The 22,069-nt window shown below is 51.0% G+C and overlaps 13 protein-coding genes across 13 annotated transcripts; 6 read left to right on the top strand and 7 right to left on the bottom strand.

Annotated features, from left to right (window-relative positions):
* Positions 1–461: 461 nt before the first annotated feature.
* M438DRAFT_376436 (yippee-domain-containing protein) lies at positions 462–1,151 on the top strand (the record flags this gene model as incomplete). Its single annotated transcript, XM_029908659.1, has 1 exon — positions 462–1,151. One exon carries the CDS (start codon positions 462–464, stop codon positions 1,149–1,151), a length of 690 nt encoding a protein of 229 aa, XP_029758148.1.
* M438DRAFT_347667 (uncharacterized protein) lies at positions 1,038–2,486 on the bottom strand. The gene has a single exon (XM_029905955.1). The coding sequence runs from the start codon at positions 2,215–2,217 to the stop codon at positions 1,459–1,461; it is 759 nt and encodes a 252-aa protein (XP_029758149.1). The 5' UTR covers positions 2,218–2,486; the 3' UTR covers positions 1,038–1,458.
* Positions 2,487–2,716: 230 nt separating this feature from the next.
* Positions 2,717–3,192, top strand: M438DRAFT_337491 (ubiquitin; the record flags this gene model as incomplete). The annotated part of the gene is made up of 4 exons (XM_029903997.1): positions 2,717–2,727; positions 2,788–2,842; positions 2,953–3,035; positions 3,108–3,192. The coding sequence occupies 4 exons, from the start codon at positions 2,717–2,719 to the stop codon at positions 3,190–3,192; spliced, it is 234 nt and encodes a 77-aa protein (XP_029758150.1).
* Positions 3,193–3,671: 479 nt separating this feature from the next.
* Positions 3,672–4,739, bottom strand: M438DRAFT_278901 (uncharacterized protein; the record flags this gene model as incomplete). The annotated part of the gene is made up of 2 exons (XM_029901040.1): positions 3,672–4,553; positions 4,608–4,739. 2 exons carry the CDS (start codon positions 4,737–4,739, stop codon positions 3,672–3,674), a joined length of 1,014 nt encoding a protein of 337 aa, XP_029758151.1.
* Positions 4,740–5,192: 453 nt separating this feature from the next.
* M438DRAFT_278894 (uncharacterized protein) lies at positions 5,193–6,254 on the top strand (the record flags this gene model as incomplete). The annotated part of the gene is made up of 2 exons (XM_029901039.1): positions 5,193–5,235; positions 5,290–6,254. The coding sequence occupies 2 exons, from the start codon at positions 5,193–5,195 to the stop codon at positions 6,252–6,254; spliced, it is 1,008 nt and encodes a 335-aa protein (XP_029758152.1).
* Positions 6,255–6,307: 53 nt separating this feature from the next.
* Positions 6,308–6,876, bottom strand: M438DRAFT_347670 (tubulin binding cofactor A). The gene is made up of 3 exons (XM_029905956.1): positions 6,649–6,876; positions 6,513–6,599; positions 6,308–6,460 (listed from the first exon to the last, which is right to left on the bottom strand). The coding sequence occupies exons 1-3, from the start codon at positions 6,811–6,813 to the stop codon at positions 6,371–6,373; spliced, it is 342 nt and encodes a 113-aa protein (XP_029758153.1). The 5' UTR covers positions 6,814–6,876; the 3' UTR covers positions 6,308–6,370.
* Positions 6,877–7,024: 148 nt separating this feature from the next.
* Positions 7,025–10,159, top strand: M438DRAFT_278522 (putative DNA replication licensing factor mcm4; the record flags this gene model as incomplete). Its single annotated transcript, XM_029901013.1, has 3 exons — positions 7,025–7,310; positions 7,366–9,512; positions 9,572–10,159. 3 exons carry the CDS (start codon positions 7,025–7,027, stop codon positions 10,157–10,159), a joined length of 3,021 nt encoding a protein of 1,006 aa, XP_029758154.1.
* An 86-nt stretch (positions 10,160–10,245) lies between these two features.
* M438DRAFT_347672 (putative DNA-directed RNA polymerase II) lies at positions 10,246–11,518 on the bottom strand. Its single transcript, XM_029905957.1, has 3 exons — positions 10,853–11,518; positions 10,616–10,785; positions 10,246–10,558 (listed from the first exon to the last, which is right to left on the bottom strand). Exons 1-3 carry the CDS (start codon positions 11,162–11,164, stop codon positions 10,540–10,542), a joined length of 501 nt encoding a protein of 166 aa, XP_029758155.1. The 5' UTR covers positions 11,165–11,518; the 3' UTR covers positions 10,246–10,539.
* A 233-nt stretch (positions 11,519–11,751) lies between these two features.
* On the bottom strand, positions 11,752–13,820 carry M438DRAFT_323553 (uncharacterized protein; the record flags this gene model as incomplete). Its single annotated transcript, XM_029903015.1, has 1 exon — positions 11,752–13,820. The coding sequence occupies one exon, from the start codon at positions 13,818–13,820 to the stop codon at positions 11,922–11,924; it is 1,899 nt and encodes a 632-aa protein (XP_029758156.1). The 3' UTR covers positions 11,752–11,921.
* Positions 13,821–15,108: 1,288 nt separating this feature from the next.
* Positions 15,109–16,544, top strand: M438DRAFT_367443 (nucleotide-diphospho-sugar transferase; the record flags this gene model as incomplete). Its single annotated transcript, XM_029907955.1, has 4 exons — positions 15,109–15,278; positions 15,339–15,933; positions 15,991–16,482; positions 16,533–16,544. Exons 1-4 carry the CDS (start codon positions 15,235–15,237, stop codon positions 16,542–16,544), a joined length of 1,143 nt encoding a protein of 380 aa, XP_029758157.1. The 5' UTR covers positions 15,109–15,234.
* On the bottom strand, positions 16,502–17,821 carry M438DRAFT_367444 (WSC-domain-containing protein). Its single transcript, XM_029907956.1, has 2 exons — positions 17,229–17,821; positions 16,502–17,176 (listed from the first exon to the last, which is right to left on the bottom strand). The coding sequence occupies exons 1-2, from the start codon at positions 17,534–17,536 to the stop codon at positions 16,924–16,926; spliced, it is 561 nt and encodes a 186-aa protein (XP_029758158.1). The 5' UTR covers positions 17,537–17,821; the 3' UTR covers positions 16,502–16,923.
* A 644-nt stretch (positions 17,822–18,465) lies between these two features.
* On the bottom strand, positions 18,466–19,302 carry M438DRAFT_337500 (uncharacterized protein; the record flags this gene model as incomplete). The annotated part of the gene is made up of 1 exon (XM_029903998.1): positions 18,466–19,302. The coding sequence occupies one exon, from the start codon at positions 19,300–19,302 to the stop codon at positions 18,466–18,468; it is 837 nt and encodes a 278-aa protein (XP_029758159.1).
* A 187-nt stretch (positions 19,303–19,489) lies between these two features.
* M438DRAFT_347675 (uncharacterized protein) lies at positions 19,490–20,529 on the top strand. The gene has a single exon (XM_029905958.1). The coding sequence runs from the start codon at positions 19,592–19,594 to the stop codon at positions 20,213–20,215; it is 624 nt and encodes a 207-aa protein (XP_029758160.1). The 5' UTR covers positions 19,490–19,591; the 3' UTR covers positions 20,216–20,529.
* The last annotated feature ends 1,540 nt before the right edge of the window (positions 20,530–22,069 follow it).

Below are 22,069 nucleotides of genomic sequence, written 5' to 3' on the forward strand. Positions count from 1 at the left end.
CCACATTGCCGCTCAAGACGTAGCGCGAAACACAAAGGCAATTGACAAGACATCACGTCTCACCATCATGTCGCAAGAAAATCGTGTTCGCATGTTGGGTAACAGAAAAATCATGTCGTGTCACATGAAAGAAGCTCCTTTTCCCCACCCACACCGCTTTCCAGCCAACGGCATCGCGCGGGGCTGGGAGTTTGATCTCCGGACTGGCGCACGTCACGACCTGTCAACGATCACGCGCTCCCATTGTCCGAGGCAGCGAGGACAACAGATAAGAAATGGATAAGAAGAGTAAAAACCGTCGAGTTGTGTGATGTTGAATCTGTTGTTCTCTAAAGCTCTTTGCTCTGTCAGTCCGGTGGCTCCCTCAGGCTCAGCTGCTCAGTGGAAGCCATAGACAAATCATTCTTTTCTCACGCGAAACACGCGACAGGCAAAGCAATTGTTGAATCGCAAGACTCGTCATGTCTCCATCCATATTTCCGTCTTTCCTCGTGCCTTCTCTGCCTTTCAGACGTCGCAAGTCGAGTACTGATTCCAATATCTCGACCTCGAGCACTGGTTCGAATGACAGCTCGAACCACGACACTTTCTTAGACGGTAATAAATCGCATCTCCAATGCTCCCGCTGTCTAGCCGACCTAGCTCTGTCGAGTCAAATTATCTCCAAGGGCTTCACAGGTCGCCACGGACGCGCATATCTGGTATCTGCTACGGAGAGCTGGGTCCAAGCTACTTCGTCTTCAAGCAAGAAAGACACACATCCCAACCTTCCTAATACATTCACCCGTAAACCGGTACCTCGACAGCTGGTTACTGGCGCTCACACCGTTAGTGACATTAGCTGTGCACAATGTGGCAGTGTGCTAGGATGGAAATACGTCGCTGCCGAAGAAGAATCTCAACAATACAAGGTCGGCAAATTCATCTTGGAAACCAGAAGGACTTGTCGCAACAGTTGTTGGGAGGGTCAGTCAGATGCTGTTGTTGAAGCCGGAGGTATTCCTGAGAGAAACAAGTCTGGAGGACTGGACGATGTCGAGTTCGATAGCCAGGATGAGGACGAGTGCGAGGAGCTATTCATGGGAATTTGGAACCCCCAAATTGCATCCAGAAGACGTGCAAAGAAGGCTTTTCCCAAGCAGAGCAGCTGACTCTCAAAGAGCAGAGATATGCTGGTCGTTGCACCAATGTAACGATGATGATTGACGAGGGACTGGTACTAGATTGGAGGGGATGGGCTCGGGCACAGTTTTGGCGTTCGAAGGAAGGTTCAAGGTCTTACTATGATGTGAATCTGGTGAAGTTATGATACCCTTAGTTAACAATGATGCAAATCCAATGTCATTGCAGCTCATGAATCGTGTATGTACATCTTTATCACAACAGGGAAACGTTGCGGAGCAGAACAGTCTGATCTTGCCATTACCCAATCCATTTAGACTCTTTCCGTCAGAATCGTTAAACGTAAGCAGGCGGCAAATCGTTGCGGCCATTGGAGTATGGTGGTGGTTGCTCTCTCATGTTCTGTGAGTATGGCGGCGGCGGACCAGCACGTCTCTCTGTGCGCGATTGAACATCTCTCGTCGGAAGAGTGCCATAGTTATGGTGGTGGGTGATGGTTGTTGAGCCAGTCGAGGCATGTAGCCAAGTGATAATTGTCTGATGTTGTGCATACAAAGGCGTGCTTGTAGAATGCAGGATAGCCTCTCTAAGTCTGCGCTCGCGGTATTCTCGGCAACGAGTCTCAACTGCTCTATGCTGCTCTCTTCTGAGCATGTCTTGACGTCTTCTGCTGATTTCGACTCGGAACAAGTCTCTATGTGCTTGGTGATCGTGATTTCGACGTCTTTCGCTACTAGAGTTTGATGGGGTCCAGGATGGCAGGCGCCTGCGCCTTTGGGGCGATGGGAGGAGAGGCTCACGTTCGCCACGGTGTCGCTGCTTCTGATGTCTGCGTACCAGTTTACAGAACATAAAGATTGTAAAACAGCAAAGGTAAATGATAGAGATCCATAGAAGAAGTATCAAGACAGCTGCAAGCAGAGCATTACCTGCCACTGAGAGCCCATGTCCGATCCAGTTGAGGCCAACCCAGATTGATGGACCGACCGCACGTGCCGCGTGATTGATTGCGATCAAAGCCTCCAGACAGGTAGAAACCATGAGGTTGAAGACGTCCTCTAGCGAGGGCCAGGCTTCCAGACGTGAGAGATCCATGGCACGATAAAGGGAGAGTGGAAGACAGGAGAAGAAACAGAGAGTGCGGTATTATCAAGGAGGCCGAGACAAGCGGTATGCAGGACGCCCAGGATCTACCACGAGACGTGTGATACGACACACTAGTTGAATGTGACAGGTACCTCTGTACACCTTGAAGACGAAAGTAACGCAAACAACTGCAGCGCCCGCCCAGACCTACAGGCTTCAAGACATGGGAATCATCGTGAAAGATCGAGTTGGGAACGATCGGAAAGTACGAGACAGGTCCAAACACGTGCGAGACCAAGAAGGAGGGATTGAGTTCGTGGAAGGCAGCAACTTGGTCCGAAGGCGGTGAACGATTGCCCCGCCAAACGCGACCGACAACTCTCGCTCCGTCATCGCCGACATCTCAAGAAAGCATTCTACACAAACAAGTCAAGTCTATTCTTTGCCCAAACCAAATATTCAAGCCACAGATCCCGCACACATCGTCTCTTGACAAGAACAATTCACCATGCAGATCAAGTGAGTCCACAAGAGCCTCATCCTCTACCACAAGCAGTAACTAATCACACTATCCCGCAGAGTGCGCACCCTCACCGGCAAGGAGATCGAGCTCGACATTGAGCCTGACTACAAGGTACGACACCAGCATCTGGAAGATATATGTTCTTTGTGTCGCCGTCGCCATCACGACCCCAACCATACACCAATACCAGAATGACCCGGCTGACAAAGCGCCACCCACAGGTCTCACGCATCAAGGAGCGTGTCGAGGAGAAGGAAGGCATTCCCCCAGCACAACAGCGCCTCATTTTCGGCGGCAAGCAAATGTACGTACAAGATGAAGAAAGGATATGGATACAAGAGATGGCGAGTGCGTGGCTGACGATATGGACGTGCAGGAACGATGATAAGACCGCCAGCGAGTACCAGCTCGAAGGTGGCGCCACTCTGCATCTGGTTCTTGCCCTTCGTGGTGGACGATGAATGATACCCGAAATCACAACATGAAGACCTCTACACGCCGACGAGACGACGGACACACAGCGCTCATACTGCACGATTCCATGACAACGAAGAGCCGCACTGGAAAGAGAGAATGAAGAGAAGCAAGATGGAGCGGTCGTTCGTCTTTCAAGGATCATGCTATGGACGGATGATATTCTTTATTTTTCAAAGTAGTTGAGATGGTCGTCTCTCGTAAGAACGTCCTACTCAGCCTTCAAGGCCTGTTCAATACACGTTCCACGCCCTTTACCCTTCGCTCGTGTACATATCCCGCATCTAGTCAACTCAGCTCCTCTTTGGACATGATGCGATCCTCACAATTCATCTTTCCTCGCTGCGAATCCACATGTGATGTTTGATACACTATGTAATATGATGGAATAGCCGTTGGACTTGGTACTGGATGTGGTATTATGAACCAAATGTGCCGTATGCTTTTTCAGAGGAATGGTATAGTTTCAAGGTCTTCTTTTCTTGGCCGGCAAGAACGGATCGTAGGCTGGTCTCTTCCTCACCAGATTGGAACCAGATGTATGGTGGACTGGCGATGGTTTCCGCACTGGTATGGGTGATGATCTTCTTGGTGCTGCGATTGCCGCGGGTGTTGTTGCTGGAGGTGGACGTGCCGGTGCTGCCGCTGCCGTAGGTCTGGGCTTGTTCGTCGAGGGTCCACTCGTCAGGGCCAGTAATCTCCTCTCTCTTGCTTCTTGCTCTTGCTTGTTCTGGTTGAGTGCCGTTACTAGGGCCCGATCGGCTTGTGTTTGTGGTTTCGAAGCAAAGACGGGTCTGTAGGCTTGAGGCTGTGGCGCTATAGGGGCCGGCCTTGATGGTCCAGGCTTCTGAGCGTATTGTCGAATCATATGAGCGGGCGCCTGGGCGACCTTGCCTCTCATCTGCTGGAGTTGATGCATCGGGGTGGACTGAGCGACGCTGCGACCTGCTTGTCTCTGTGCTGTCTGTCGTTTGAGGATGGTGATGGTATCCGCTGCCGTTTTTGCATTCTTCAAAGCTTGAGCGCCGAAAGGCTTTTCTTTCGGACCGGCACTCCATCCTGTTCGCTTCTCTCCCGAAGGGATGACGGCACGTACGATGTTGGTCTGCTTGGACCCCTTGTCGACCTTGTGTCTGTTCAAAGCAGCCTTGAGTTTTTCTTCTGCTGCTTTTGTTTCGGTCTCGTCCTCTCTCTTTAGTTTGCGATATACCTTCCACCAGGAGGAGGGATTTCTTGGTCGTGTGGTTTTTAATCTGCTTTCGGCTTTTGATATGTCTCTCCTGATAAAGGCTTCCCAGAGTTCGGCATCATCTTCGGCGATGTGAGGAGAAGCTTCTTCGATTTGGCGCTGTAGGGATGTTAGCAAGGCGGTAGACCTCCAAGGGCGTGGTATACTACTTACGAGTTGTGCTGGGTTTGTGACGCTCTTGAGAACAGGGCGGATGACTTTGTAGCTTAATTCACCGACATCTTGCAGATCCATAACATGTCTGATACAAGCGCGTTGCGCCATGTCAAGTAGAGGGGCTGCCATGTCGAGATAAGTATGTGCAGCAAAGGTCAGATCAACAATGGCCCCAACTCTATTATCAAGTACTCTATGTCACAGGGGTAACTATAGAGCAAGATACAGGATATGTCGAAAGCGTATAGAAACTCAGGGAGCGTTCGTGGTACAGAAGACAAAATCCGGAAAGAGAAAGTGAAGTGGATTGGTTGTTTGAAGTTTGGACAGACAATGACTGGCGGGACAATGAAATGGAGTCAGCCCGCCGATGACCTCGACTGCCTAGACCCATGTGGGCGCTAGGGCAAGTGCGTCGGATCTCGGCCCGCCGCATGGGTCTGGGGTAGTCCTTGCTTGGCTGATCGGCGCGAATCTGGCGTTTGCTTGTCACTGGCGCGAATGCAACAATCTTCGTACCAACCCAGCAATACCTACTCACTTTTTCGAGACTCAGGACCGACGTACTGCTGGACTTACGCAATGTCTGGTCACCCGTTTGGACTGCTCGAGCAAGCAGACGAAGGTAAGCGTGTGAAAGCTCAAGCATTATGAGCAGAGTGCTAACACATAAACGCAGATGCATTGCACACGGCGCGCTTACTCAATGTTGAGGAACGTCCATTCGCACGCGTTACCAAGCGATTACTAGGCAAAGACTCGCTCCTCAGATCCCCAGCTCAACTACCGACCCCACCGCCTGACGACTCGGGCGCAGACCAGGATGCAGAACGTCAAAAGCAAGAGCAGGAGAGAAGACAATGGCGTGAAGATGTCATGGTCGATTTTGCCCTTCTGGAAAGCACTTTTATTCGCATCCAGTTCCTCAAGGACAGCAACGAGAAAGAGCGTCAAAGATATGCAGACGAGAAGACCAAGATCCTGGACACCGCCCAAGCCGTGCGCGATAACACTGCAGAGCTGCGCATACAGTTGGAAGAGGCTCAGAAGACTTTGACCTTGCGCAAGGAATATGATGTGCTTGCTGAGAAGATTACCGGAAATCGCATGCTCAAGCCGAGGGAAGAGCAGCGTGCAAGTTTGGAGAAGCTCAACGCCGAGATTTCAGACCTGGAACACGAAGGTCAAGAATACGAGCAAACATGGATAGAGCGCAAGGAACAGTTTGACAACATCATGGCCGCTGGAAAGCAGATGCTCAGAGTCATTAGGGGTGAAAAGGACGAACCGGAGAAGGACGAAACGATGGAAGATGGCGAGGAGCGCGAAGATGGCGAGGCCACCAAAGAGAACAGCCGTATGGGTACTCCTGGACCTGAAATGGGCGGCGAAGACGATGATCCATCAAATCCCAAGCGCAGCAGGGGAGCATCGCAGGCTACTGGAGCAAACACACCCGCCGCAGGAGCCACCTCACAAACATCTGATCTCGGAGATACAATTCCCGCTCCAGGAGAGAAGCCACTGGATACGGACATGATGGAGGCCGGCGAAACGCCTCAACCAGCACCAGTCACGGAGCTCGAAGAAGGTGAAGCAGCAGAAGATTCGGCCGAAGAAGGCGAACACATGGATGTCACCTAGACACGAAGGCCAAAACAATTACTCACGAAAAGAAATTCCATAGGATAGAACCGTGGTCATCATGAATCTCGTTTATGCTTTTGAGTATTTACATTAGTGTTCAAGGAGCGATCCTCCTACGAGGTCTCTCTGATAGCAGTCAAGGCAGATGCCACAGCCTCCTTTGCCTTTGTGATCTCTTCGGGGTTGTTCTGTTCACCCTGTTCCTGTTCGAGATTTTAGTCACGGTTGAATGTTATTCGATCAAGTCAGACTTACGAGTTGCTGCTCAAGCTTGGCCAACGATTCCTGGATGCGCTTGCGAAGTTGGGGGAACATGGCCTTGGTCTCCTCAAGGGCTCTGTTCTGTTTATTCTCAGTATTGTGGTGTTTTCAGAATAGTAGAAGCACAAACCTCCTGCTTCAGGTTCCATTCGGCATTTTCTTCGTCACTGCTAGCCTGCTTGAGCTTTTCGATGCGAACTTGCTGATGTTCGAGCTCCTTGTGGTAGCTTGCCTCTTCCTTGACAAGGCGGTTAACAGCCGAGGTAGCGATTGCGAGCTGCGAAGGAGGGGCCATTTTGATTATGTGTAGTTGACTGTGCTGTGGATGGTGATGTTAATTGTTGATGTCGAAGATGCGGTAGAGAAGCTATTCCGAAAGGGGACGAAATTGGAAGACTCCACGAAACAGCACGTCGCGCCTCCAGAAATTGTCCAAGCTCGGTCACTGTTTGTTTCTCCTCGAAGGCAGCGCGAACAATCCATGTTCTGTGTATAACACAATCACAATGTCTTCACCGCCAGCTGCACCGAGCAGTCCGCCTCAGGATAACTATGGTCCCGACGAACAATTGCGCAACGAAGCAGCAGCCTCGCAGGGCTCATTGCAACCCCCTACCGATGGAACCACACAGAACTCGTCACAGGTCCCGCCTGCATCGTCACCGCTGTTCTTCCGCTCATCTCCTGCGGCCAATGGCGGCGCTGATGGTATGAGCTCGCCTATCAGAGCAGGTTCGACTCTGCCTAGCGATGGAGGTCCCACGCCTAGAGCATCTGGACAGACCATAGGAGGTGCGCATTTGCATAGCGACCACAAGTCTAACACACCACTGACTATCCGTCTCAGACTCTTCTCCTATTCGTTACGCTTCCAGTTCCAGCGGCGCACCCTTGACAGCCGGCGACCGAGCCAACCAGCTCAGAAGCGACAGCAGTGGTCTATTCGTGCGCTCACCTTACTCTGGAGCCCCAGTCGGCGCGGTCAATAGACGCCACGATATCGATTCGGATATTCTCTCTGGGAGCGGCCGAAGAAGAAGGTTGTTCGTCGACGAGAACGGCAGACCTACACGCGACGAAACATCACACTCGGACACTGCCACATTTTCCAATGTTGACCCACACACTTCTGAAGCTAACATTCTCGGAGGCCATTCGACAAGGACCGTCTGGGGTACCAACATCAGTGTTTCCGACACCTTGAGCACCTGTCAGACTTTCTTCCGTGACTTCCAGAAGAAGTACCGCATGCGCCACGATGGAGATCTCACAGATACCCAAAACCTGCCCCCAAATCATCCTGGAAACGAGAAGATCTACTTGGACACTCTGGAGCTGATGTTGGATCTGGGAACAACCCAGCTCAACCTGGATATGGAAAATCTCAAGGCTTATCCCTCTACACAAAAGCTTTGGTACCAGATGCAGAACTTCCCTGCCGAGATTCTTCCCATCTTCGACCAGGCCTTGAAAGACACTATGATTGAGCTGGCTGAGAAGCGCATGGCCGAGACGCGAATGCAAGCCCAACATCGTGAGCAGACGGCTAGAGGTGACTCTGTGCCCGCCATTCCTTCTTCAGATATCGATGCTACTACACCGCGGCCTGCACAAGGCCCTGAGGACCCCAACGAGCCTGACCTTGTTCGAGAAGTCGAGGCCCGTATCTTCAGAATCAGACCTTTCAACATGGGCAAGACCATCAACTTGCGCGACCTTAACCCGGGAGACATGGACAAGATGGTCAGCGTCAAGGGTTTGGTCATCAGAACCACACCAATCATCCCCGATATGAGAGAGGCTTTCTTCCGATGCTCTGTCTGTCATCATACCGTCAGGGTCGACATCGATCGTGGCAAGATCGCAGAGCCAACCGTCTGTCCTCGTGATCAATGCGCTTCTCCCAACTCCATGCAGATTGTACACAATCGCTGTACCTTCTCCAACAAGCAAGTCATCAAGTTGCAGGAGACTCCCGATCGTGTACCCGATGGACAAACTCCTCACTCGGTTTCGCTCTGTGTCTACGATGATCTGGTAGATGTGTGTAAAGCTGGTGACAGAGTCGAGATTACCGGTGTCTTCAAGTGCAACCAAGTCCGCATCAACCCTCGTCAACGATCAGTCAAGAACATCTTCAAGACGTACATTGACTGTGTGTTCATCAAGAAGGTCGACAAGCGTCGCATGGGCATTGACATCTCGACTCTCGAGGAAGAGTTGTCAGAGCAAGCTTCCGGTGGTAAGGAAGAAGTCCGAAAGGTCAGCGCAGAAGAAGAGGCGAGAATTCTTGAGACTGGTTCTCGACCGGACGTGTACGATCTGCTGTCTCGCTCGCTGGCTCCCAGTATCTACGAGATGGACGACGTAAAGAAGGGCATTCTTCTCCAACTCTTCGGAGGTACCAACAAGTCATTCGACAAAGGTGGTAGCCCCAAGTACCGTGGCGACATCAACGTCTTGCTCTGTGGTGACCCCTCAACAGCCAAGTCGCAGATTCTCTCTTACGTCCACAGGATTGCCCCTCGTGGTGTCTACACCAGTGGTAAGGGTTCTTCGGCCGTTGGTCTGACTGCCTATGTCACTCGTGACCCCGAGACAAGAACGCTTGTTCTGGAATCTGGTGCTCTCGTCCTGTCAGACGGTGGTGTCTGCTGTATTGACGAGTTCGACAAGATGAATGACTCGACCCGCTCAGTCTTGCACGAAGTCATGGAACAGCAAACTGTCTCTATCGCAAAGGCCGGTATCATCACGACATTGAACGCAAGAACCAGTATCCTGGCATCCGCCAACCCCATCGGCAGTAAATATAACCCTAACCTGCCTGTACCTCAAAACATCGACCTGCCACCTACACTGCTGTCCCGTTTCGATCTGGTCTACCTCGTACTCGACCGCATCGACGAGATGAACGATCGCCGCATGGCAAAGCATTTGGTCGGAATGTACCTCGACGACGCCCCTGAGAATGCCAGTGCGAATGAGATTCTCGTAAGTCTTGATGACCATCCCTTCTACAACCGTGTCTCTTATACTAACAAACACAACAGCCCGTTGAATTCCTCACCTCCTACATATCCTACGCTCGCAACAACATTCAACCAAAAATCACCGAAGAGGCCTCCCAAGCCCTCGTCGACGCCTACGTCTCCATGCGTGCCCTGGGCGCCGACGTCCGCGCCGCAGATCGCCGCATCACAGCCACAACCCGTCAATTAGAATCCATGATCCGTCTCGCAGAAGCACATGCGAAATTGCATCTTCGCAGCGAAGTCACCGCTGACGATGTGGGAGAAGCTGTACGCTTGATTCAATCCGCGCTCAAGCAATCGGCGACGGATTCGAGGACTGGACTCATTGATATGGGATTGTTGACTGAAGGTACCAGTGCTAGTGAGAGAAAGAGGAAGGCAGATCTCAAGGATGCTGTGCTCAGTGCTGTTGACGATATGCTCAGGGGTGGTCAGTCGAGTGTCAGGGTCAACGAGGTGTTGAGAAGAGTAGGCGAGGATGCCACTGTTACTGTGGAATCTGCCGAGTTGGCGGAGGCTCTAAGATCATTGGAGGGAGAAGGCAAGTTATTGATTTCGGGCGAAGGTCAGAGGAGGTCTGTCAGAAGGGTCACTGGTATTGCTTGAGACAGGCACGGGATCTTTTGATGTGCATATGGCTTCCTTTTTTCTTGTTTTGGGTACTGCTGCTTTCGAAGGCGGAAATTATGGGAGGGGGTGTTTTCTACTACTATATCAAGGGATATCAAAGGCGTTGTCTTTTTGTGCTTCTTCCACTTTTGTCTCTCGCTTTCGGTCTTTCTTGCTCGCTCGCTGCTGGAAGACCTGATATAATGGAGAACTTTGAACAGCCACCTTTAGTGCTGCCTTTGAGCTTTCCTATCCCTGAAGTGTAACACATTTTGACCTTCTTCTATAGCACCTCCCTTGCATTGCATGGCATCTTGTTTGTTTTTCTCTTGCGATTCGTGATGTTTCGTAGCCGGTGTATTCTGGTGAGGCGGCTCTCAAGTTTCGAGGAGGGGGCTATGGATAAGGTTAGCGGATTTGACAAGAGACGTAGCAGAGAACAGTAAAACTCACCCAAGGTAATCCTCCTTGATGGTAGCAATGGCGTACATCTGACCAACCTCACCTCTGATACCCTTGATCTTGACACGGATGTGAGTGCCCCTCTCAATGACTTGATCTGCGTTATCGGTGAATTGCGGCGGCGTCGCATTACCGTCGAACTTGATGTCGCTGGGAATCATCTGTGACCTTCATCAGCACCCTGTGTCCCCACCACTCCCAAGATATCATAGCAAAAAGAAAACTCACAGCTTTCGAAACAAAAATATTCAACGGCCCCACATCAACAAAGAAGCCATTGCTAACCACACTGCTCACCATACCATCACAGACCTCACCCTTGAAAGGTCTCCAAACCACCGCTTGGAACATGATGGTGAATTCTGCGAATCCGGAGCCTGGCAGAACGCGAGGTTCGGAGATATCCAACACGGACACCACACAGACGATGTAGAAGTTTCCGGTGTTTGTGCCTTCGACGTCTTGGTAGAGTGTGTCGGTGATGTATTTGTGTGTGTCTTTGTCGAAGTAGGAGGGGTGGAGGTTTACCACTCGTTCCATTTCGTGGAGGAAGAACATGGCGACGGTGTGTTGAGAGGTGTGTATGCGCGTAGAGCGGAGGGAGAGGTTGTAGTGTTGCGCGGAGAGGTATATATGAAGTTGCGTGTCGGAGTGAAGCTGGTCTATTCACCCTCGCAATACTTGTCGATGATGTGAATGCTGCGACGACTGGCGACAAGATGTGAAAGCCGACCAAGCTAATGGCGCTTTTACTGAGGAAGGTAGATCCGAATAGACGCGCGCGCTCCCCCAAAAGTTCCTTGCTCTTTCCCTGCGAGAATGACCGTGATAGAAGAAAAGGACGTTGCTGAATTGAGACCGTCCGGTGCGCGCGCAAATGGCAAAGGCGGCGAGTGTCGTCGTTGAAGATGGAAAATGCACGCGACAATAGCAGAATCGTGGATCGCAAAGTTACGTAGGTTGTATGGACGTCGCGGAGGGCGCCAAGCCTTATTGCGGAGAGGGATGGTCAGTTTGCTTGGCCCGCTCCTCGAGAAAGTCACGACTTATGGCCTTGTTCCTTCACTTTTGGGATATTTGAACATCAGGTCGCACCATTCAAGGCATGACAGCGTTCGAAGCAACCAACCGAAATTGATAATAAGACAGTATTCAACTATATCCTAAGAAACATATTACGCACGAAACTGTGCCTGCACAATGGTATACTAAGGAGACAACATAAGAATCGTTGGCACCTTTGTCTGCCATAAACATCATGATCCGTCACCATTCACCTGTCTCTAGTTCCCTACGCTTAAATTCTGGGAGTCGGGGGAAGTCCTAACTCGTGAACGTCGCGTCGTCCCAAGTTCACTGGTGCGGATCGAGATTCCGCATGCAACTCCTGTACTTCGCGGTTGCTTGGCATCTCTGCAACCTGGTAGAATCGGCCCTGATGGAGCTCGTGCGGACCATGGGTGAAAGGCGGCGGTGGTGTAAGCAACCGAGAAGGTGACTCCATCATAATGTCGACTGTCTTAGGAGAGTCGCTCCGCTCATCAAGTGGGATCTCTTTGACAGTTTTGCGTTGTCTGCGGCGCCTCATTGCACATATGACTAAGCCTGCGGTGAGCGCAAAGACGACGACGGCGCCGCCAATAGCAATACCGGCTATGGCGCCCGTAGATATGCTCTTTTGTTGAGCTGTCGAAGCCGGGGCCGAGGCCGCAGAGGTTGGCGCTGTATTAGCAGTCGAAGGTATCGGCTCCCAATGTTTGGCCCATGACTGTGCAAAGTAATTGCTCTTGCTGCCATCGTACACATCGATCACGGTAGCATCATTTGCGATGTTCTTCCCCTCTGTGCCCAGTCCCGTACCAGAGTCACCTGGACCAGGAGCTTGAGCGAGCCATCCGATGTTCGTATTCGTGTTCCAGCCGACAAACGCGCCTTGAAGGAAGGCTCGACCAAGAGCATAAACAATGCGGCTGTCAACGTTGGGCACTGTTGCCTGGCACGGAAAGTATTGTACTGGCGAAGCAACAATAGGATAAGTGAGAGTGAGATTCAGTAATTTGAAGGGTACTTTGATGGTGACGTTGTCCGAAGCCCCTGGTGCGGGAGGGAAAATAAAGCTCAAGTACGAGGCCGACTTGACCGTCGAATTATAGTTCGGGTCAGATGTGTTCCAGAGATAGTACTTGGTTACTTGATCGAAGTAGATCGGCAAGACTTTGGTCAACGCCTCACAAGTCTTGACCGGAAGGTAGAGGGATGGTGAATGTGGTACAATCTCTACGTTGATGCTGCCGCCATCATCGTTGTCAAGGAGCAACAAATTGGTCTTGTTCTGGAAGGAGAAAGGGCTACCTCCCGTCTCGACTCCAATTTGAATGTCAAGCAAGGTCGGATTCTGTGTGCCGTAGGTAGTGTATGGTCCAATCACTCTTCCTTTATCGTAGCCTCCGAGGTACAAGGATCCAGGATATCCGAGTGCGGCAGAACCCATCTGCAAGCCATAAGAGTAAGATGGAATGATGCTTTGGTTGTAGAGATATCCCGCGGGTATCCAAACACTTTCAGAGCCGTATGTACTGTTAGTATCACTCTTTGCGAACTGCTGATCCATGTCTTTGTTGTTAGGGCCAGCATTGAGCGCCAGCAGTCCAAGTGATGGAAGGGTTTTCACGCCATTGGGGTACGTGATAGAGCTGCTGTAGCCATATCCAGATCCTTCGGGCCCGAAACTGACTAGGTCGGCTTGATAAACAGTCTTGCCACCAAGAGTGATCGCCTGAGCGACCACCTCTCCTTCGAAATTGGTGTTCGTGTTATTCCATACGAAATATGGCGAGAAACTGACAGAGACCGTTGTCACAGCTTCGGTCCCGCGGTCGAAGCTGGGTGACCATGTTGTACCCTGACCACAGGTAGATCCAGCCGTCTCGCATGACACGTTCATGGGGATAAACGAGCTCCAATGACTGCCAGGGTAAAGGTCAACTTGCACTTGCTGCAACTTGATGGGAGTCGAATTCTTCATTCCGCCAACCTGTACGGACAGGGCGTTCCAAGGTCCATCTGGCCCATGTTTAGTCTCGCTCCAGTCAATCGGTAAAAACTGCTGAGCAGTAGAGCATTCCAAAGTGGAGAAGAAAAGCAAAACGAGTGTGGAAGAGATGGCAAAGCTGCCACGACTCTGAGTGTTCAACATGGTTTCGAAGGGACTAGAAAGAGGAATGCTTAGGCTGGGAACGAAAGGTGCTCAACAGCACAAAGTTATGGAGTGTGCTGACGCGCCCAGTTACTAGAATGGAATCGCATGAGATATGCACTTGGTTTCCCGAGTGGCTTGTGGTAGGCGCCAAAGTTGGATCCACGCGGCTATCGCAACAAGCTAGAACTCGCGATGTGCATACTCTATCGATGATGCTCGAGCAATCTAGACGAGCCCTGACATGCTCCTGGCCTCCGAAGAACCAGTCGTGGCAGATCAGCCCACACACAGTCTCTTTCACGCCCACGGAATGCAAAATAAAGCAGGCCAGAAAGCAATAGCACCTGGAAAGGACTCTTAGAACAAATCCATGACCTTGGTTCGACTAATATCAGCTCCTGCATAGGTCCGGCCTCTCCGTGTGCTAACACCAGTCAGTTCTAGCCATGTCCCACGGCCAGACCTAGGTTATTTGGTCTGTAGCAATGCAGAATGTTTTCTATATCGGTCTAGTCGTCCGTGGAGAGGCACTGATTATCACGCTCTTAGTGGAGGCCACCTCTGAACATTTTGAAAATTGCGTAGTCCTATAGCTATACGCGTGACAAGGTTCAGCACACGGGGAGGGGGCATGCCTGAATCTGCGAGTTGGATTTTCAGCCTTGCCGGTGTCCAGATACTAAATGTTGCCTGCAAGCCATGCAGCATTCATTGGATGCGGGACTGTGATGTGGCAGCGCAGAGACTCATGATGAGACCGCTGCTCAAGCTCATTCTTTTTGAAACCTAGTTCGTTGCGGCTTGCCTTATCTCAGCCTCATTGCGTCGCCGGCCCATTACTGGATGGGTTCTTGCGCTGGTTCCATACCAGGGTTCCAGTGCGGGTTCTTCACAAGCCCATGGTAGTAGCTAGTTGTGGTATAGTAATAGTGCTTGGGTTGGTCTACTCCGACTGCTTCACTTGAAGTGGATTGTCCAGAAGACGTTTAACCGACAAATGGCGTATCACACAGGCGCCTGTTCTCTCGAACTAGCAATTCGGAGCAACCGGTCGAGCCTTTGTATGCAAGAGAGTGAAAGTTGGCGGGTGGGCGCTTAAAGTTGGACATGATTGGAGTCTGCAAGATATAAAAGGGGCACGTCGTGTAGGTGCCGGGCTTGGCGGCGCCGACGACCTGGGTCCAATATAAAATCCTGACGGCAAAGCCTCATCGAATCATGCACCTAACCGCCCAGACTCAGCTTGCAATGACAGCGCCCAAACGAGATCTCATGTCGTTCTATGGGGCTTGCGTGAATCTAGCCTTGAGAGGTAAGGACACGGCGGCAGACTGAACAGTGGCTTGAGCAAGCAGCTCTTTCTCGGCTCTTGTTGTCATTCGCTTTTCTAGATGATCGGTCTGATTAGTGCATGTTTTCATTGACTTTCCTTCCAACCTTCGGTCTACAACTTTTGTAAGATTCTCGTGTGTTCGCCATGTCGGTTTGGTATAACATTTCGCCATGGGTGCATAGATACAAGGCAGTCCAGTCGTCGGACGAAGAGAACAACAGACCAGAGGCTTCAGGACACCCAGGACTTCTGAAGACGTTTCCCCGAGCATTTTTACGTATTCCACGTCTTGTACTGGTCTTGCTGGTCCTCGGAGTATTCGCATACCTCTTCTCAATATTGTCTGTGGACGGTCGCTTCTCGGACCTGAGAGTGTACAACAACTCATCCAACTCACCGGCCTCGGAAATCGGTCTTGAGATCTCGCAAGATACTTACATCAACGCTGACTGGTCCAAATTCGCATATACGCAATACGTCACAGGGAAGGATTATTTGTGCAACTCCCTCATGATCTTTGAGACGCTACATCGGTTAGGGAGCAAAGCAGAGCGTCTGATGATGTATCCCGAGCAGTGGTCTTTGGAGTCAAACTCCTCGGAAGCAGATCTGTTGCAGAGAGCGCGAGAAGACTACAACGTCAAACTGGTCCCAATCCATGTCCAGCATTTTGCTGGAGAAGCTACCTGGGGGGATAGCTTCACAAAGCTTCTGGCATTCAACCAAACACAATACGAACGTGTGATCAGTCTCGACTCCGACGCAAATGTTCTGCAGGTAATCTCTTCGGTCCTACCAGTCCACGCTCTGTAATCATGCTGACATATAGATCAGCCCATGGATGAGCTCTTCTTCTTGCCTCGTGTTCCTGTCGCCATGCCTCGAGCTTACTGGCTGAACAACACTCTATCGTCCCAGCTGGTCGTGATACAGCCATCCAAGCAAGAATTCGAGCGCATATTATATGCTTTCGAGCACCGGCAAAATACTGACTTCGACATGGAAATTGTGAACAATCTATATGGTCGAGATTGCCTGATACTGCCACATAGGCGCTACGACCTACTCAGTGGCGAGTTCCGTGGCACAAAGCACCAGAACTATTTGGGATCAACGACAGAAGTGTGGAATCCACGTCAAGTGCTCCAGGAAGCCAAATTCCTACACTTCTCCGACTGGCCATATCCGAAGCCATGGATCGCTGGTGACGAGTCTATAAGAATAGATATACAGCCTGCATGCCATGTGACCGCCTCGGGTGAGGACGACTGTAGTGATCGCGATGTATGGAATGAGATCTACCGCGAATTCAAGGACAGACGACAAGTGAGTTTTCTCTCCTCCTACTGTACATTAGCTGACCCTATTACAGAAAGTATGTGGTTTAGACTTCGTTCATCGCTTTAAGCGCTCGGAATCTCGGTATACTCGGGGCTTGCCTTCACCACTTGAGCCGATATTTTAGATGCAGTTTAGTATAACTCTTGCCGCGGTCTTTATTGTCCATCTGGTCATGATACTCGTTCATTTTCTGTTGTATTCTTCAGGCCCCAGAACCAGTTGGTGAAAAACTAATGAAGCTTAAGTAGAACATCATCTTAGGCTCTAGCATCCTGCCCTCAATGCAGCGAAAATGACAACATATGTTTCGTTTCTCTGAATTCCGCAATACTCCTGGCGCTGATAAACAAGCCGAACTCCGTATCCGTCTATCCCGATGACCTTCCGTCATATTTTCCCTGGGTATATTCTCATTCCATGCATTTCTTACAAAGCAGTACCGAGTGTCAAGGCCATGACACCTGCGCCCAGCACATAGGTCCAGCTAGAGGCGGCGGTAGAGGCAGCACCGGTCTTCGAAGACGAGCTTGAAGAGCTAGACTTCTTGCTGGTGAGGTTGTAGAGAGTGATGGTAAGGTAACCGCCGCAAAGCTCGGTGTCGTTGCCCTTGCATGCAAGCGAGCAGTTGGATTCTTCCAATTGTGTTGACAAGGAAGAGATGTAGTTGCTGCACCAGCACCTGTTATACAGTCAGCATTTCTCCTAGCTATGATGATGTTATTCACACATACTCTTGAGCGTACTCCAAACCAGCGTACTGGTAGTTGGAAGCACCGCAGTATTCCAAACATGCCTCAACAGTAGCAGTGTCGACCGATTCCATCTTTCCACCCGAGAGAGCGCGAGCACCAGATGTGCCTTCTATGCCGGTTGTCTCATTCCAGCACCCGACGTATGAGTATCCGCTAGAGCCAGCGGCGATTGATGCGGCGACAGCGGAAGTGGCAGAAGCGGAGGCCGAGGAAGCGGAAGCGGTGGAAGACTGAGCAGATGCGACCGCGAACAGCGACAGAGCGGAGATGATTGTTGAGGCGAGCATCGTGAATAGCGAGTGATTCTAAGATCGGCGGTTCCAGGTACGAGAGCTGAGCTGAAGCCTGGCAGACACGGAAATTGAAGAGACAGGAGGAAGGCACGAACAGGGGGATGGTGGATGCAAAAGGGAAAGAGCGACTTGACTTTTTCCTTCTCCTTGACCTGCTTGTGTCTCACAGATATCAAGGAAACTCTAAAACTTATCGCAAACTAGGCGGCGGCTCTGCTCGGAGAGGCCGTTTGTCCGTACTCGACTTGTACAAGCTGCATGCAGGGCCAGCTCGGCGCGTAGGAGTAGAGTTGGTTGAGTGAACCGGAGCCCAAGAATAGACGCCTTCTGGCCGAAACGGGAGAAACGGCCAAGCGTGCGGCTTTGGCTTCTCAGCTCTGGCTTTTCGTCAACTCCATCTCCTGCTTTGCTGTTTTTCTGCTGTGAGTATCGACTGTACCATGTTTGTCTACAATCAAGAATGTTTATCCTACGCAATTGTGCAAAGTCTCCAACTCGACGGATCATGGACAAACCACTACTCCGAGGCCAGGACATGTCATCTAACACTATCGCAACGTACGATGCTCATCATAGCGGCTTCCCTGGGTATCGCTGAGACGTCACAGTGGATGTCTCTAATATAAACTTTCGCTGGCTTTCTTCTTCGTCGCTATAGTAGCCTCAGTCGTACCTTGAGGTTCGATGAATCGCGATGAAGAGGCACTCTTGTTGATCAACTATATTCAGGCATGGATAACTGTTATTGAAATTCTCGCAGGAAACAATCCGGACAGGCTATCTGTGTAACATCAGCAAGCATGGTCTGAAAAGCAGTTCCACCAGAAGCCCACAGGTCGTCCTCTTCCCATCATCTTGTCCACATGGCTGGTCTCGGTCCAAGCCACGCCTCTATGCCTCGCTCTTGTGGCTATTGAATGGATCTATGGAGCCTCTGATGATTGGACTGGCACCCAGTATCTGTTCGCATGAGCATCGGTGATAGGGAACTGTAGACCCAGCTCAAGGCCTTGGAACCTTGGTTCTCCGACATGCTGTTGGCGGAACCATTCCAATATGGAATCCAAGTCATCGTTCTCCATCTTTGAGCGATCGTGCGCCAACGCATACTCATGAAATATCCTTCCCCAATCCCATTTGCAGGGTTTGGTCCCGTCAGAGTGGAATGTGTCGGCGTTGGTGCATTGGCGGATGTCGGAAGACCTGGACTCCTTCCATACCTGGATGACCCGATTTCGCCATGCGATATGCCCTGGACATCTGCTTTCTGGTTGATCGGGATGAACCGTTTGATACGGATGTCCGTATCGTGGCACATCACTCGACCGAGCGCAAAGTGCCATCATACTTTCATGCTTCAACTTGAATTTAAATATCTTCGGATCCATCGGTGGCTGCTCGTACACTGCTTGACTTGGGTCCTCTATCGTTGGGTGACGGAGTCCTGACGAATACCAGATTGTCGGAGTCCATGGCGCGTATCCGGTCTTCTGGGCATCATCGTGGTCTTTCTTTGCTTTCTTCGCAGCGTCGATGGCGTTCTGCTGGTCTTGGGGGCTTGCAAACCCGGCTGGACAGAAAGAGACTCCGAAGGGCAAGGGAATCCTTCGAGCACTCGATTCGTAATGGTTACGCCGATGTGCCTCTTGCCTTGGATGCGCAAGTGTCCTCTCCTCTGAATAAGACTCAAGAAGAAGATCCCTAAGCTCGGGGCCCTGGAACTCGGTGGATTGTGTCTCGGTCTCGGCATCATTGTTCATCGTGAGCTTACACTGGTTGTGGACCTGATAAATCGCAGAGAATATCTTCGAGCTATGGATACAAAAGATGAGGAATCATTTTCCATTTTCTTATTTGAAGTCTGCATAGATGACTGGTATACTGCCTTTGGGTTGGGCTGTGACTCCCACTCAGCAGTCATGGCTAAGACTTTGAGCACGTTCGAGCAAACGTCAAAAAAATCGATTTTGGTTCTATCTGCGCGTGATCTATCACGGATTGATCGTTATACACATCGATCGGATTCTACGCTGTACTGTAAGTCTTGGTATGTTCGCTAATTTGGACCACATTCTCCACTCTAATCTCTCCTACGCTGCTGATTCTGCTGCTGATTCTGCTGCTGACTTTGCTGCTGACTCTGTTGCTGACTCTGCTGCTGTTGTTGTCCGCGGTCTTGCTGTTGTTGATAACTTGGCCATTGTCGGCGATTTTGCTGTTGTTGTTGATAATTTGGCCATTGTCGGCGATTTTGCTGGTTGGGGTGTGGGCAGTTTTGCTGCTGGTAATGTTGTTGTTGTTGCTGAAGCTGAGGCTGTCGCTGTTGCTGACCGTTTTGCTGATGCGGGTGTGGACTATTCTGCTGCTGCTGGTGCTGCTGCTGCTGCTGCTGCTGCTGCTGCTGTTGTTCCCGTTTCTGAAACAGCTCCTGCTGACGTTGATCATCTTTCTGTTTTTGCTGCTCAACCTGTTGCCGAAATTGCTCCTGAGATTGACGCTGAGGTGGAGGCCGATACTGACGTTGCGGCGGAGGCGTGGGCGAAGGCGGAGGCGGAGGCAGTAGCTCTAGCCTTTGCTGTGGTTGACACTGCTGTTGTTGCTGTTCATAAAGGTATTGCGGAAGCTCCTGCAATTGCGCTTGCACACACTCTGGCGTTGCGAACTTCGCGTTAACCCAGAACTGTTGGGATGGGTCGTACCATGATTCATCACCTTGGTGTCTCTGGTCTTTCTGGTAACGCCAACGGTACGCTCTCATGATATCAGCCGGGTCTTGCTCCATCGCGGTCTCCTTTCCAAATGTTTCCGCATGATCACGCAGTATCTTTCCCATACCCCAATGACAAGGCATCTTGCCATACTCGAAGCAAGAATCAGCAAATCGGCAGGGCGGGACTGACTTTGAACAGGCTGGTGACCAACAAGGCTCCAATTCTGGGCACACATGGTTCTCGATTCGCACACTCATAGCCATCGAGTGCTCGATACACCCGACTCGGAGTCTTGGATCAAGGTTCAAGCTATCCAGGGTGACGTATCTCGGCAGATCCTCGGGCGCTGGTCGCAGAGATGAAACCGTTTTCACTGCTTCCTTAAATTCCGCGCTTTGGTTCTCCGCCGGTTCACACAGTCCTGGAAAAGTAGTCGATCCTGTTGCCCGCATGAGATACTCAAATTGGGTCCATCCGGTCGTAGGGGGCCGTGAATCAATTTGCCGTTGCGTGCCTCTTAATTCACTGGGACGGGAGCTCGAAGCGTATGCAGACGACCCAGGTTGAGCAACTTGGAAATCTGCTTCCCGCATCACGCACTCGGACGTAGCGTCTTCGTTCGCATTGTGCTGGTCATTCCACTCAATCTGTCGTTGCTTGCCCTTTGACCTGCCAGTATGGGAGCTTGAAGCGTGGCCGGACGGTCCAGATTGATCAGGTTCCGATTCTTCCTCCTGTATTGGGAGCCCGGATGGAACGAAACCGTTCGCATACCGTCCGATCTGTCTTCCTTTGCCCTTCCATCTCCCGGTATTGGAACTCAAGCCTTGAGCAGTCGGTTCAGATCGAGCAGGTTGCAAGTCTGCCTCCTGCGTAATGTTTTGTGACGGGATGATCTGGCTCGTTGAAGCTTGGCCATTGTCCTGTCGCGTTCGGTATGGACAGTTTCCGGGACGGAGCATCGAACCGCGATCAGTCAGTTCGGGCTGCGAGTAGGAGTAGGGATCTAGGTTCTGCATCTTGATCTCAAGGGAAGTGTTATCGGTCCCGGGAGTTGAAGACTCGCTTGGTGCTCGGTTTTCTCCGGTTTCGTCTTCGAGGAAAGAATCACGCTTCTCAATACTCTTGTTTAGGGTCCCTGGCTCTTCGGTGACAATTTGGCCAAGTCCCTCAAAGAACATCCAGGGGCATCTCTCGGAGACTTCACATGAGAGCCTCGAAGGTTGTGGGTCCCTCGTCCAAATTTCAGATGGTTGGTCCATGAGATTAAGCCGCCTCTGTTTGTATAGACGTTCTTCCATCTGTTGTCTGGCCCTCGACCAGTGGTCAAAACAGTGCGAGTACGGGAACAAGTTAGCGCCAAATCTTTGAAGATCGTCCCTGTTGCGTTCTCTGGAGTACTGGAACCGCTGAGCAACCAATACGATCGGATCGTGTCCAAAGGGGATTAGGTACATTGACGTTTGAGGTCCGAAAAGGCGAAGTAAAGGACGATTTTCGAAACTTATCGGTTAAAGGACAAAGATGTGTTCTTCAGCCATCTGCTACTTTTATATCTCTGTTGGAAAAATTTGATATGTCGCTCCTGAAATTCTCTGATGACTGTGGTCTCAATCTGAGCAAATTCTACTGGCTCTCGATATTCCACTAACAACAAACTCGCCTCATACCAAGAGGTCATAAGGCCTTTCGTCCCATTCATCTCTGTGGAGCCTCCAGATAGTAATGATATGGTTTTGTAGGGTTTGTATGCAATTTAGGCGGTTTCCGTCCATCGGATGAGGCTTCTTCACACGTGGTATAAGGTGCAGAGTCT

Source organism: Aureobasidium pullulans (assembly GCF_000721785.1).
Source record: "Aureobasidium pullulans EXF-150 unplaced genomic scaffold scaffold_16, whole genome shotgun sequence".
Taxonomy (NCBI): Eukaryota; Fungi; Ascomycota; class Dothideomycetes; order Dothideales; family Saccotheciaceae; genus Aureobasidium; species Aureobasidium pullulans.